This window comes from Nesoenas mayeri (assembly GCF_963082525.1).
Source record: "Nesoenas mayeri genome assembly, chromosome: 5".
NCBI classification, from domain to species: domain Eukaryota; kingdom Metazoa; phylum Chordata; class Aves; order Columbiformes; family Columbidae; genus Nesoenas; species Nesoenas mayeri.
In genome coordinates, this window is record NC_137548.1 from 24,602,563 (window position 1) to 24,618,452 (window position 15,890).

A 15,890-nucleotide genomic window follows, 5' to 3' on the forward strand; every position below is an offset into this window, starting at 1 on the left:
GTGTGCGCACAGCCGGGTGGGAGGGGGCGGCTCTGCAGAGCTGCGGTGACCTGTGGGCAGCACGCTGGGGGAAGGCACGCTCCCGCGGCCCCAGCGGCGTTTGTCCACACAGAGCTTGCACTCTGCAAAACATGAAATATCATCAACGGTGTTTGCAAAGCCTGTGTAATTATTAACTCATCTGGAGCAAATGAGACTTTGCTTAGTGGCTTTCCAGGGGAAAAAATTCCTGGGAATTTTCCTTTCAGTTTGCATTTCCGGAGAACAGGGCGTGAGAACTTTTGTTTGACAACACAAATTTCGGGGTGGTGGGGCCAGAAAGCTGCTGTCACCCAGCTCAGGGTCACAGGGGCTGAACCCCCGGGCACAGCAGCGCTGCTGAGCCCCGCCGCCGGGCCTGTCCCGGTGCGCGTCCCCCGCGGGGCCGAGCCTGGGCCCCGGCTGCGCTCCGGCCCCACCCCGGCCGGGATGGACCAGCTGGGGCCGTCCCACCTGTCGGCCGCGTCCTCCCGGGGGCGGCGGCCCGGAGCAGCGCGCTAGGAGGGCCAGGCCCGAGCCGGCCGCCAGGCCCTGCGGCGCGGCGGCGCAGCGCAGCGCGGTGCCGGCCCGGCGCGGTGAGTGCCTGCGCGCCGCCGGGGCTCAGGCCCAGGCCGCGCCGTACGGTCGCTGCTGAGGCGGGGCCGACGCGCCGACTCGCCGGGGCCGGGCCGGGGGCGGTGGAGGCCGAGCCGCGTCGGGCGGTATGATCGGCACCGTGCTCTGCTACGTGCTGCTGCCGGCGGCGCGGCTCCTCCGGGCCCTCCGAGGTAACCCGGCCCCGGGCGGGCGGCGGCAGGAGTCGGGGGAGGCGGCGGCGGGGGCCCGCAGGGGCGGGGTGCGAGTGCTCCTCGCCTCCCGGCCCGGCCCGGCCTGCCGGGGGATGCTGCCGGACGTGCCTCGGCGGCTGGGAGCCAGCGCCCTGCCGGCCGCGCCGTCGTTCCCTGAGCCCTTCGCCCCAGGCGGCAGGAGAGGCGGGTGGGGGCCCGGGCTGCTGCCCCAGGTGCCGTTGGCACTTGCGGCGGGCCGGGGCGGCGCGGGGGCTCGGCTGGTGGAGGGAAGAAGGGCCGACTGCTGTGCAGCAGCGGCGGGTGCAGTCCGCGGGGAGGCCCGAGCCGCCTGCCCCGACCGCGCTGCGGGTTCGGGGAGGGCTCTGCAGATGGGCCGCTCTGAGGCCTGCGACTGCCCGAGGACCAGCAGGTGACTCGTGGGTGGACTCTTGCTTTGCGTGCATCAGTGTTTCACTTAGTTTCCTAGATCGGTACAGCTGCTTCATAGTCGCTGGTGACTGTGCTGGTGTAAAACCACCCTCCTGCCTGAACGTGTCCCCAGGCCTGTAGCAGCCACCAGCACACTGTGGTCATAGTGAGCAGCTACCTGTCACCCCTCAAATTCAGCTCCCATCCTACAGGAACAGGCTCTTGTAACAGCTGCGCCTGGCTGGTGGTGTGCGGAAATCTAACTTGGGTACAGTGGTGTTTCTGATGTTCATTAACTGAATTACAAAACTATGGAGAGAAGTATGGTTCTTAAAGCCCCATTTATGACACATACAGAAAGCTTTGACACAAAAAATACAGTAAAAGCTTAAACAGATGTTGCTGACTCCTGTATGTTACGGCTCTGGCTGACTGGCTGTCACAGGGATATAGCAGCAAAAAAGTGATCTGTAGACAACAAAAACTGATAAGTCAACAGTAGGGACCAGTGTCTGCCCAGGATTCATAGCAAAACGTAAATGCTGTTGTCTCTTATATAGGTACAAGTGAAAAGAGTCCCTTTCTTTTTCTACTTTACCTTTCCAATATTAGTATATTCAAGTGTTACATTAACAGCAATGTTTTTAAAATTTGTTACCATGAGTGGCAGTAATTAGGTGATCTGTAATTCTTACCAGGACTACTTCTGTGTATACATTCTCTCTAATAATGCTTTTAACTGCACATGTTGGTCCCTCGGTGTCTTTAATTTTAATCTCTTAATAACAGAACAGTTTTTCTTCTGCAACACATTCTTGTGATATGTTTGATTCCCTTAGCTGAGCACTACTTTCTTAGTCAATCTTTGCAAAGAAACTTGTTCCAAGTGGTCATCTGCAAGAGCCTGGCCTCTTATCCCATGCCCCCATCAGCTGACTTCCACAATGTGTACGTTTACATGTGTTGCTGAGAGCTGGTAGTTTCCACAAGGCCTTTTAGCTTGGCTGACTGGCTGCGGCACTACAGAAGTTAGAATTGCATTCTCTAGAGTTGGTAAAGCCATAGTCATCCTGTACAGGTTCCATGACTTTGACTATCATAATTAGACCCGGACTATGGGCTAGTGTTCAGGAAGAGGCAGGGTAAGTTATTCAGACTGTAACTGTTTTTCTTCAGAGAAGTAATTTGTTTGGGTTCCCATACTGAATAGTTGTATTGCACAGAGTTATAGCAAACATATAGGAAAAAGAAAAGAGTGAGAAAAGTTTTCCTTCTGTCTTATGTTGGTTTTGTTTGTTTTTAAATGGCAGATGCTTTCTTTACCTGTCGAAAGAATGTGCTTCTGGCGAAGAGCACGTCCACCCAGAGAGAAGGCGTCTTTGCTGCGACGAGAGGAAGGTTGGTCCCAGAAGAGCAAGAAGCCCTTCTGCAGCAGTGGCTGGAAGAAGGAGCAGGGAATTTGCCAGCCGATGAGAGTGCTCCAGCAGTGGGGAAAGTATCAGTTACACTCACTAGTGACTGGTTAGAAGGTTCAGAGCTATTGATGACTAGCCTCAGTGACCTGAATGTGGCTCCAGAAGTCACCCAGTGTGCTGGTCAGCAGCTCACAGAGCTCCATGCCTTGGCTTCTTCAGAACCACAAGATGATGCAGCGACTGAACTGGCAAAATTACCAGCAGAGGAAACGGTGGCTGTAGCAGACGGTGCCCCTTGGGCAGCTGTGGCACCACAGACGGATCACCAGATAGCTGGCTGTGGCACAATTGATGTGAAGGTGCAGAATGAAGACCCAGCTGTGCTGGCCTGGAGTTTAGCGCTTGATGAAGAGACAGTGCCAACAGAGCCCCCAGCCTGGCTCATTCAGGATACGGTGCAATTTTGTCCTCTCCTGACAGAGGTACCCTACCATGGTCAGTAGTAACAGCTCTGAATCTAATGATTGGGTTGGAATTTACATTTGTAGTGAATGTGATCGGGTTCTTGTGTCTGGGCTTGCTGTCAGTAAGACATTGATTGTATCTGTCCATGCAGAATTGACAGGATCTGCTACTGAAAGCTGTAAAGTGAGTTTTTGCTGAGGAAGGGCTGGTCACAGCTAGTAGTCTCTGTGCTAAGACCATCTGGTCTGAACATCAGTGTATGTTCATTTCCCAGGAACTATTCCCAAGTACTGGCTTTATAATATAAAAAAGCACCCAAAAGCTGGTTGGGTGTTTCAGTATGCTGGACTGTGGTCTCCTGTTATGTCAGCCTCATTGACAGCTATCCAAAGGCATCCAAAAAGAGCACCTGATAACCAGATTGGGTGATGGTTTACTCAGAGACTAGAATACTCTAGCTCAGAGAATAAGAATGGCTATTTTCTGGGTCCCTGGGAAACAGAACTGTTGGCAGGGTATTCAGCATGGCTGTAACTTGGCTTTTTGTCTCTTGCATGTAGATATTTTATGGAGAGACTGGGAGGATCTTTCTGTCCAGCCCTCTGTGCTAGAACAGGTCTCAAAAAGCACTCCTCTCTTTGAATTTCGAGTCATGTCTTACAACATCCTTGCCCAGGACCTGGTGGAGCAGGGTCTTGATCTCTATCTACACTGTCATCCAGACATCCTGAACTGGAACTACCGCCTTCCAAACCTTTTGCAGGAGATCCAGCACTGGGATCCTGATGTGAGTATGACTTGGCCTTTCTCACGTCAGTGCCACCAGAATTTGAATTCCTTGTTTGATCTAACAGTTCAAAAAAAAAACATAAAAAAAGTGGGTGGGAAATCCTTATGATATGCTACCTGCTTGGTAACTGAACACTGATTCCTCTGAGAGTGTTAGAGGCATCGTACATATGTTTGTTTTGTGTGTCTATCTTGCTTTGATTGTGTTACTGTAGAAAATAGTCATACTTTGATTAGCAGGGCTTAACTTCTTTAAACAGCAGAAGTAGAAAAAGAAGAGATAAGGAAAGGACCAAGTGTATAAGGCAGCACAGGAGGGGTAGACTGCATAGAAGAGGTCTTTATGATTTCTGTGTTACTTGAGTCCTCATTGTGTGATGAAGGATCTTCTGCCTTGTCATCAGAAAACTGAATAATAAGCTAATGTGACCCAGAAAGTTATTGCTCTCTATCTGCAAAGTACAGGACAGAGTTGCAGTGATGACCTTTCTGGTTGCAGGGTTGGTACGTGAGTATACTTTCCACTTTCTTCCTTCCCCAAAACAAGGTAACTAGCAAATGCTGGTGGAGTGAGTGAAGTTTCTGCCTTCCTTCCAGGTTTTATGTCTGCAGGAGGTGCAAGAGAACCATTACCAGGAGCAGCTGGAACCAGCATTCAAGGAGATGGGTATGTCCTGCTTTTGTGTTTGTACCTCCAGCTCATGGGACTGGCCCAGCATTGCTTCCCACTTATCGTCTTCAGAGCGCTTGCTGTGGAGAGAGCTCTTCCTGTTTGTCGGGTGGGTGCTAGCTCTGCTTCTGTACTGTCTGCCTAGACCCATACGCTTTCTTTTGTAACTGATCTTTCTCAGAATTGACTGATCAGAGTAGCAAAATTGAGAGGGTCCTAGGAGGACAAGGAGAGAAAATACCCTCAGTGATAAGTGATAAACTGTGATTATTGGCACAGAATAGGGTATAGTGCTGTACCCAGATGTAGTAGGAACCTCTTCTGCTACACAGACTTGCTGAACTCCTCAGCTGATGTGGGGATCCTGAGGTAGTGACTAGATAAACCTTTAAATAGGTGATGGTTTCTTTTCAGGCTTTGCATGCTTCTATAAACGAAGAACCGGGACGAAGACAGATGGCTGTGCTGTGTGCTATAAGCACAGCAGGTTCCAGCTGATCAACCACAGCCCCATAGAATACTTCCGTCCTGGCCTGGAGGTCCTCAATCGGGATAATGTGGGCTTGGTGCTGCTGCTGCAGCCTCTGCTCCCAGAGGGCCTGGATCTGAAGACAGTCAGTCCTTTGTGTGTGGCCAACACTCATGTGTTGTTCAATCCCCGGCGGGGAGATATCAAACTGGCCCAGATGGCCCTGCTTCTAGCAGAGATCGACAAGATTGCTAAAACTACTGAAGGCAGCTACTATCCTGTCATCTTGTGTGGAGACCTGAATTCTGTACCTGATTCTCCACTCTACAAATTCATCCGGAATGGTGAACTTTCCTACCATGGGATGCCAGCCTGGAAGGTAGGTGCCAGCCGGAACTGGGATGGGGTAGCTCTTTATTGCATGCTGCTAGAGAAATGCATGGCTGCATGCTTTATCTCATGAGGAAATAGTTTGAATATTGAATGCAGCAGTCTTCTCCAATGCCTTCAGCACTTTTGGGGAAAGAAGTGGACAAATGTGTACGTATTGTTTCCACAACTGCTCTTTTGGTTTCTTTTGAGGCAGACCAGTGATAATAGACCACTTAATTTCAGGTTGTGGCTCCCCTTTTGCTATGAGATTTCAGTGCCTAGGTGACTGGAAGCATAGGGAAACAGAAGTCAACAGAGACTTACTGGAATTTTACGTGCATATTTGATCTGAAAAGTTAGAAATGGGAACCTATGCTGGAGTCTTGTGTGGTTACCTGTTACTGTATGTCTATGATCAAATCCACCCAAGGGTTTTGAGGGAGCTGGCAGAGGTGCTCACCAAGCCTCTTTCAATTATTATCAGCAGTCCTGGCTAGCTGGGGAGGTCCCAGTTGACTGGAAAGTTGGCAAATATGACACCCTGAAGGAGAATCTGGGGAGTTACAGGCCTGTCTATCTGACCTTTGTGCCAGGGAAGATTGTGGAGCAGATCATCCTGAGTGCCATCACACAGCACATGCAGGACAACCAGATGATCAGGCCCAGTCAGCATGGATTTATGAAAAGCAGGTCCTGCTTGACTAAACCTGATCTTCTATGACAAGGTGACCTGCTTAGTGAATGAAGTAAAGTCTGTAGATGTTGTGTACCTAGACTTTAGTAAAGGCTTTGACACTGTTTCACACAGCATTCTCCTGGAGGAGCTGGCAGCTCATGGCCTGGACGGGTGTCCTCTTGGCTGGGTAGAGAACTGACTGGTTGGCCGTGCTCAAAGAGTTGTGGTGAATGGAACCAAATCCAGTTGGTGGCTGGTCACGAATGGTGTTCCCCAGGGCTCAGTATCGGGGCCAGTTCTGTTTAATCTCTTTATCAGTGATCTGGATGAGGGGATCGAGTGCACCCTTAGTAAGTTTGCAGATGACACCAAATTGGGTGGGAGTGTTGATCTTCTGCAGGGTAGGATGGCCATACAGAGGGATCTGGACCAGATGGATCATTGGACTGAGGCCATTCAGCCTTCAAAGGGCTGAATGTAATTTTAGGACTGTATAGATTTACAGTTTACTGGCACTAAACCAGTTTAAACGGTTGGACTTAATGATCTTGAGGATCTCTTCCAACCAAAATGATTCTAAATACATAATTGGCTTTCAAGCTAAATCATCAGTTCAGTAATAGATGCCTGCAAAGAATCTTGGTCAGGTAACTTTTAGCTAATTGTGTCTGTCTCCCACAGCTGAAGGTTTATTATGTCAGCACCACACTCTGAATAGCTTAATTCATGCCTTTCTATGAGTGCGTTCTTGGCAAGTGTATATATGTCCATTGTCTGTGGCTTGCAAAAGTTCTGTTCTGTGTTGCTGATGTTTCCTCTCCTGTTTGTGGCCCCTTTGCAGGTGTCTGGTCAGGAAGACTTTTCCCAACAGTTACATTCACGGAAGCTGCAGTCCCCACTGTTGCCGAGCTCACTGAGTATAACAGACAACTGCCAATATGTCACCCTGTGCCAGCCAAAGAAACTAGGTGAGCTCTGGTGTGCACTGACAACATGAGTTTGCTGAGGATGGGCAATTTGTGGGCCTTGCTGTCTCTCTGAGTAGCTTGAGCATGTGTTGCATGATGCACTCAGCAAAAATTCCCTTCTGTTTCCTTAGTAAATGAATTAAATTTGTTTTTTTAGAGTCTGTTGCTGTAGCCCAGTTTCTGCCATTTTCTTTCTCTAGTCAGGAGCTGAGTGTTCACCTACCAGTAACCACTGCCCTCTGTATCTCTTTCATATTCCCAGACTCAGCTTTTGTGCAGTTGTAAACCTTTTTCCGTAGGCACAGCTTGCAGCTGCAGGTGTTTGTGGGAGCGGTTTTGGGCAGTATTTGCACACCACTATTAAAAAAATTGTTCCTAAGAGCACTGTTACAATCATGGCTGTTTTTTACTGTTCTTAGAGCGGATTAAAAAAAATTGAAGCGGTCCACATTAAATAGCTTTTGCTGGAATCTTGAACATAGAACTTGTATTCAACCGGATCTCCAGAATTTTTTTTTCTTTTTGGCAGACATTTCCTTGAGTTACACACTAGCTGATCTGCTTAGAAGTCCCTTGAGCTTGTGGTGTCTCAGAGGCAACATTCTTAATTTGTTTCATCAAGGTGCTGACCATGACTGTTGCATTAGCTAAAGGGGTAGCAGTAACTGTGTTCTGTTCTGCTACATTTACACGTGTTCTGTTCTACATGTAGGTTATTAAGTGATTCCAATCCTCATGGTATCAGACTACTTGGACACAAAAACCTCCCTCATACTGAAGAGGTCTGAAGATCTAAAGATTATGCAGATGTTCCCTATAGATGTGACTTTGCTGCGGTTATTTTTATCTTTTAACTTGTATTTTTCTCTGCAGGCAGACGTAAATACAGCCGGAACTTTCTGCTCCAGTTTCATTTTTGTGATGTTGCCTGTGAACGACCACCACACCTGGTCCTCTTGGAAGGAGTGACAGATGCTAAACCAGGTATTAAGGGGAGATTTTTCAGCTTGTTACTCTCCTAGCTGAATTTGGTGAAAATGCGAGGTGGAGGTAATACCTGGTGAGAAAAGGGGAAGTCAGAAGGGTGTCTTCTATGGCTGTGTGATTACTAATGGATTCCATGAGAGCTCAGAGGAGTACAGTCTTATCACCCTCATACATGCGGACGGTATTTCTTGAGATGGACTGTGATTCAGCTTCTTTTGAAGTCTTATAAAGGTTTTTTTGGAGTTTCTTATAAAGTGAAATATATATATATATGTGTGTACATTTTTTTTTTTCTCCTTCAAGATTTTTGGTGAGGGAGGACAAACCGGAAGACTGTAATGTCACAATGGCCACAACATAAATGTCTCTGGATGCTGGTACCCAGTAGACACTGCGTCACCACTGGGCCTCGTGGCATGGCTGGTTCTGCTCTCTCCATTTATTTTCTGCCTTTCTAGACAACCTTTGAGTAAGCTGTAGGCTAAGGCAAATGAACTTGATTTGAGAGCAAAGGTTGAAGTACCCTGAGCTTTGATAATAAACGCCTTAAGGGCATGTTCTTACCAGGACAGAATATGACTTCTCAGGTGTTTGCTCTGGTCTGCTCTTAGGATGTTCCTGTTAGTCTTAGAGCTGGAGTTTCCTTTGAATATTTTTCTTTAAGGTGCCTGTGACTGGAAGCTATCTGCTCTTCTTGGGCAAAAAGATGCGTTTGGTCTCAAGAGAAGCTTCTCAGACTGGGGATGAGCAGCCTTTTCCAGGATCTGTGTAAGTCTGGCTGGAATCTCTTTGCTCCTTTGCAGACCGCCCTGCACACTGGCCCAAGCCTGCTGTCATGGTGAAAGACCCTGATCCCCAGCCATTCGTCCCAAGGTAATTTGGTGCATCTTCAGTGGCCCCACTCTTTGAGCCCAGTTTCATTTTCCTGAGCACTGAAAATCTGGCTGAAAGTAAACGCTAAAATGAATATGAGGTTGGTGGAGAGCAAGGGGTGCTGTCTGGAAGAGCCAGACCTACCCAGGGTTGTCCCAGCAGCTGAGCGCTGCTCTGTCAGTGTTGTAAGGTTGACAGTGAAGGACACAGACAGGTACTGGAGGCAAAGGAAGTCCATAGTCTTTGGTGTAAGTGGAGTGAATAATTCTGAAAGACTGTTTTTTATGTGTTCACAAAATAAAAATAATTTAGCCAGTTGCATCAGCAAGGGAACATCCAACTTAAACTGTGAGTGTGGTGCTGAACACTGCATTGTTCTCTTTCCTTCCTTGGTAAATGATGGCTGTTCATGTGCAGGTCTTCAGGCATTATCCAGCATGGCCTCAACCTGACCTCCGTCTACAGCCACTTCCTGCCACAGAGGGGACGCCCAGAGGTCACAACAATGCCCATGGGCCTTGGAGCCACTGTTGATTATATCTTCTACTCAGCAGAGCCTGTGGAGAATAGGAACAGAGGGGGTGAGTGTGACAGTGTGGGGCTTATCCCTGTGATGTTGGGAGAGGGCTGTGAGGCATGTCAGTATGCAGCTCGGTGTTGGGCAGTGCATTTCATTAAGTTGGGGTGGATCTACAGGGCGTGACTTCGGCTGAAATGATGCACAAAGTGGAAGCAACATTTGCTCAGGTATCATGAGAAGACGCTTAATCTTTGCTGTAGAAAAACTGAAGCTGCTCAGCTTAGGTTCATGTAGACTTTTGAGGAAGCTGGAACAGAATGGATGCTGTTCTTCTGTATAATTATCTTACCTGTGCTGTTGGTAACAGGCAGTGTTGGGTCCAAAGTTCAAGGCTTGGACTTCTGGTCTGATTGAGACCACACACTGACCTTAGGATGTGGTGAATGTGGTTACAGTGGCACCACCTCTTTGCTCCCTGAAACATGAGATACATTGATGAAAGACTGCCTGTAAATGCATCCAGGAACTGTCTCTGACCTGGTTTGGATCATGTCAGAATCAGTTTTGGGAAGGAGATTAGGAATGAAGAGATGAATTCTTCTTCCTCAGAGAATCTGAAGCTATTGCTGGGACTTAGTACCATGAATGGAACTACCAATTTAAGCAACTGCCTGATCAATTTAGTGTATACTCTATTCCTGTGCCTGCAAGTATATGAAAACATTGAACAGCAGTATTATAGGATGCTCACTGCTTTCACGTCTAGGCTCAAAGGTGCGTGCAGTGTTTGTGCAGGCACTCTTCATTCATCAGGAAAACAACAGGAAAGCATTGACAAGCATCCTCCTGTAACTGTAAAGAGTTAATATACAGCACCAGTCTCTGGCTGATGTTTCCATTTTCTTTGTCAGGTCGCAGGCTGTACCGGGATGGAGCCCTGAAGCTGCTTGGCCGCCTTTCCCTTCTGTCTGAAGATGTTCTGTTGATGGCAAATGGCTTACCAAATCCTTTTTGTTCATCTGATCATCTCTGCCTGCTTGCTAGCTTTGGCTTGGAGATCTCCACCCTCACAGAGAGTTAGTGTTGGTACCCTTTCCCTAGAGAAAAGCTGTTCTGAATACAGCAGATGAGGCTCTGGATTGTACCACCTGCTTGCAAGAAAACTCATTTCCTTGCCATGCCCTAAAAGTCCTTTTCTCCCCTCATACCCTCACAAAAAGCAGGGATGGGACAGTTGGAGTGCTTTTTGCGTTGGTATTTTGTGGGTTTCTGCAAAGCTGAGCTGTGTTCCCAGTGGGCTTCCAGTTGTATTCGAGCATTGCCATCTCTAAAAGGGATCCTTGTTCCACTGCTTTGTTCAGCAGATGTTTTAGTGTTGCAGGAACCAGCATGACTCCCATGTTTGTTTGTCTCTATATGAGATCTTCAAGGAGCTGGAAAAGAGCGGACAACGCTGCCTACTTCTGACTAGTTAATTGCCACCAAGGAGCGGTGGATGTACACGCCAGTGTTCTCTCACACCAGAACAATGGTTGGTTTAATTTGTCGGTGATAGTTTATGTATGAAGTATAGTCCTTTTAGGACTAGTTGTTGTGTTGCCTTTGAGAGTGTTGGCTCTGCTGTTTGGGAACGGCTTTTACTTTGTAATGTGTAAGGACTGCCTTGCTGCAGAAATGTTTGTGTAGTAGAGCAGTTTCTACAAGAAGCTGCCTGCTGTAACTAGTGGACCAGGGAATGGGATTGTCAGGAGTAGAGCCAGGGGTTCTGCAGAGCCACCCGCAGGAGCTCTAGAACTGCAGCAAAAGCTTAGAAGCCTTGGGGAAGGCACTCTTCCTTTTTAACAGTCTCAGAACATTACATAGTTTGGCACATGTAGGAAAAATACTTACAGTCCTCCCAGTGAATATCAGGTGGAAAAAGTTGTCCTGTAAGGCATGACAGCCCCAGGACTGTATAGGTCTGGGAGGTCCCAAAAGCAAGATGAAAATGGAAGGCATGTGAGAGGCAGCAGAGCCATCAGATGGAAGAACTGATACTTGTCACTTGCCCTGTTCTTTCTCTGTGCCCTCCCTATTGCATTCAGCCTAGCAGGGGTCAGATAGCCAACCTGTAGCATCTTGCTGCGCCAGACTGAAGTTGGTGCTACTGCCTTCTTCTGGAGCCAGCCCTGTTCTTGTAGGTAGAACTTGTACTGACTCCTGTCTCTGGGCAGGTGTTGGGACAGAGAGGACGGCTGTGTAGCATGGAGCCGGCTTGTCAGTCGCTTGGGTCCCAGTGTACCTTGGGTGTCCTATCAATGTACTTTTGTCAGCAGTGGCTTGGCCTGTACAAAAACAATAGAACTATGCCTGTTCCTAGGACAGATTCCCCAGTTCAGCCTGACATTTGGTGCTTGTTTTTTCCCTGAGAGATGAAAACAATATTGGTGGAAACATTATCAATCTTCTGTTTACAAATGAGGCAGGGAAATCTGGTCCCACTTCAGGTTTTTGTGGGAAGATACGAGGAGACTTGAAATATTGTTTTCTCTTCCTGGGTTATATTGGGGGACTTTAATATTTTAAATGTTACTTTCTGTATTGAAAAATAAATTTTTTCTAATATAAGACCCCACAAAGTAACTGCAACACCTTGTGCTCTTAGCAGCTGAACACTCGGAGGACTTGCTCAATGACGCTTTGCTGGCTGGGACCTGAAAGAGGAGAGGACAAATGAGCTACATGTGGTAGTAGTAATGAGGGTTGGAGAGAGGGAAGAAGTGGGCCTAGCTGTTGTCTCCCAGCACATCCCCAGATCTCAGAGGTGGTTTATTTGGCACTGGGCTTGTATTGCAAAATGGTTTGCATTCAGGAGCCCTTCCCCTCCTCCCAAAGAAAGTAAGTACTGCTGGTCTTTTACAGCTCACTTCTGTAAACTCTACAGAAACAAGAGGGGTGTGTGTGGGTTGTGTTCTGTGCCCATATGATTGTGTCGGGACTGCATGTTTCCTTCTTGCCTCTGCCAGATGGTGTGGTATTTGCCTGGTGATGTGTGGATGGCTTTTGCTACCCCATTTGGGATAACATGCAGGAGTCTGTATAAGTGAACGGCAATCTGGGGGTGAATAAGTCTTAAGCTTTGCTTGCTCTTAGTTTCACAGGTAATGGTTCTGGGGTGACACTGGTGTTCGTAAATGGGGAGCGATGCAGAGCTGTGTGTTTCTATGGCTGTGTTTGGCTGACAGTTGCAATAATTTCTCCAAGTACTCTTATTCTGATTTTGTAATTGGTTGTATTTGTAAAGGCAGGGTAGGAAAGGGAAATCACTGAACTGATAGGTTTAGTTTCTGCCAGGCTTGAAAAGAGGTTGCCAAAAAGCAGCCTGGTTGCAAATAACATCCTCCAGCTGGTAACGTTGTAATAGGAAACTTGGAAGACACTAAGGGTTTAAAAACAACCACCCAAAAGCAAAACAAAAACCACTGTGACACATAGTGTTGGAACCTACAACTTGGGCAGTTTGCTTTGGTTGTAGTTGCTGGCTGGGTCTGGTGGGCAGTTGATGGGGGTGTGCATGCTTCTGTGAATGCAGCTCTCCTGCTCCACCCATTGCATCAAGCTAATGCTTCCTCTTTCAGTATATGGAATAGTATGGAATGAACTTGGAATGGTTAGGTTGTTGAACACTGGAGGTGGAGTCGTGTGCTGAGAAACCACAGGACAATGCCTGCAAGTCTTCTGATTCTGCCTTCTGAAGGTCAGAAAGCTCCCAGAGGGACCTGGAGCTCCCAAGATCCTGGCTCACACTTGCTTCCTTGGGTGTTCATAGGTGAAACTGTTGTGTTGCGAGTGTCTGCATACAGACACACAGAGACAGAGTTGAGGAGTCAGTCGCTGTGGCTGTTTTGATGAATGTCCCTGAAGTTCTTGTATAGACCACTACAGAGCTGACCTATTTTAGGAAAGAAAAAACCCCCTGTGTTCTAGAGCAATTTGAAGTTAACACCAAATGGATCTGGAGACCTGTGAATGCCTCTGGCTGTGGGCGACTATAGGAGAAGTTTGGAGGTGGGACTGGGGCAAAGAGTCCCTACCACTAAAACAGCAACTGCTATATAGCTGTAGCAAGAAAAGAATGTGTTCTGTGATGCTTAGAGAATAGCTCACAGTGATGTAAGAAGAGGCTGTGATAATGAACAACTTGTGGTGGGAAGCAGAACTAAGATTCCAGATGTAGCTCTTAACACTGTTTCCTGACCTAAATGCATGGCTAGTTGTCATTAGCACAGCTTTCTGATGAACTACAGAGCGGTCTGTAAATGACTGTGAAAGTGGAACAGGAATATCTGTTGTATTCAGAAAGGGAAGGTATCATGGAGGTAGGATCATCTACATCAGTAGTGATGTTGAGCTCAAGGAGACTGGTACTGAGGGAAGGGATGCCAGAGACCGCTGGCAGTGTGGTTACATACCCTGTGACCGGTGTCCTAAGCTGCGGGAGCATGCAGCTGTTGAGGAAAATGTGTATTTGACACAGTATCTTTGCTAGACAACAGCTTACTTTGCATCACAGCTGCTAGTTGGTATTTAATTATGCTATTTAGATAGAAGTTGGACTTCCTTCACTTTCTCAGAGTTTTAAGTTCATCAGTTCAGGAGAATGCCCTTTATAATCAGTTTTCCCAATTACATGGGATGGGAGGAGTGGTAAACAATATGATTGTTCTAGGTTTTTTTCTCAATAAATGAAACTTGGCTGCTGCTTGAGGTCATTCTCCATGCCTTTTTCTTATGAGGTATCTCTCCAGCAGCTGTTTTCCCATGACTGCTATATCCAGCAGCTGTATTTCTTCAGTTAAAAGCTATGGGTGGAGTTCTTTAGGGCTAAGTTTTGTTATAAACTCAATATTTAAATAGCATCAAGATGTAAGACAGTGGTTTCTCTCACCCCTTAACTCTTAAGAGTGGGAAGGATGGGAGCTCTGAAATCAACACTTGGATGGGAATAATTCTTGTTATATGAAACAAAAAAACAAGTTTATCATTAATGCCACCTGTATGCCACCTGTTTTGTGAAGCACAGGAGAACTCTGAAATATACTTAACCTTAAATCCTCTTCACTCAGGAGTCTTGTAAAGGTTCTAAGAACAGTTCAGCATCTCGGAGAGAATCTCTTTTAAGAAGCGATCAAGGTACGTGCACTGCTTCGAATGATATTTGAGAGTGATGTTGGCAAACAGTCTGCAAAGCAGGGTGTCTCTACAGTGCAGTTTCTTCTCCTGTTGCCACCACCTCAGTAATAAACATATATTGGATGTACTGTTAGGAATTTGCAGAGTATCCATGATTCACCCAAATGCAGATTAAGCCTTCTGTGGCTCATCTAAAGGAGCTCAGAAGCCTTAGTGGGACACCATCTCCTTTCCGTAGGCTTCCTGGTGTGCAAGGTAATTGGATTGCTGGCTGCGACCTGCTCCTTACCAGACCGCAGCTGCCTGGCCTTTAGCGTTTTCCACAGCGCTGTCAGGCTGCAATGTGCAGGCTGCATGATCATTGCCATTGAATGGCATTTCAAGGTATATACAGAAAATTAGTTTCTGTAGAGAACACACCTGTTATATGATAACCAAGATGATTGATTTAACAGCTGCCATGCCTAAAGCTCCTTCCTTTTGTCAGCTGTACAAGTTTGGCTTCTGTTGAGGCAGATTATCCTCCAACTTCCACTGAAAATGTTGTTCTAGTCTTGAAACTCTTTTTCCTTTTATTTTTAAATTTATTTATTTCAGACCTAGACTCCACATTCTTGTGCTCTAAGGGAATAGGAATGCTGAGTAGTGGAGCTGAAAGTTTTTTCCTAACTTCGGTTAAACAAACACAGCAGCTTTCAAGGTGCTGAGGTGCCAACTGGGAGAAGGACTGGCATACTGGCATGTGCTACAACAAACGATGCATTTGTTCCATCCAGTCTTTCCCTTCATACATACAAAAAACTTGACTTCAAGCCTTAGCAATGCTATTTAGTGTTTCAGTCTTTTCTTTCTGGATGGAAAGCCTTCTACAGCGGTCCTAAGTTTATTCAGTTATTGTCCACTTTCAGGAGCCGCTTCTGAGTGGGGAGTAAATGAATGCAGTAGTTACTCTAAAGCTAGTTCTCTCTTCCCTTCCTCCTCCTGAGTAAGGCTGGAGGTAGGATGGCAATCATTCTTTGCCAAAATAAAAATATAAACCAAGAAAGCCAGCTCAGCTGACTTCCCTGAAATCTGTAACAGCCTGCTGTCCACAGCATGCCGTGTGCCTTTGCCTTCCATAATCCTGCAGTGAATCCAGCATGAATGGTGCTCTTAAGGCTCAGTCTCCCTCTCATTAATAGATATCCATTTGGTTTTAGGCATGTGAGAGCCTTAAGTTTTGCAGTCTTGGGCTTCTCAGCATAGTAGCTGACTGGGTTATGGGGTGGGGTGGTTTTTA

The 15,890-nt window shown here is 47.1% G+C and overlaps 1 protein-coding gene across 1 annotated transcript; it reads left to right on the forward strand.

Annotated features, from left to right (window-relative positions):
• Window positions 1-685: 685 nt before the first annotated feature.
• ANGEL1 (angel homolog 1) lies at window positions 686-10,520 on the forward strand (the record flags this gene model as incomplete). The annotated part of the gene is made up of 10 exons (XM_080345141.1): window positions 686-806; window positions 2,546-3,145; window positions 3,676-3,902; window positions 4,502-4,571; window positions 4,989-5,422; window positions 6,933-7,059; window positions 7,933-8,043; window positions 8,850-8,919; window positions 9,337-9,500; window positions 10,351-10,520. Exons 1-10 carry the CDS (start codon window positions 743-745, stop codon window positions 10,518-10,520), a joined length of 2,037 nt encoding a protein of 678 aa, XP_080201267.1. The 5' UTR covers window positions 686-742.
• Window positions 10,521-15,890: the final 5,370 nt, after the last annotated feature.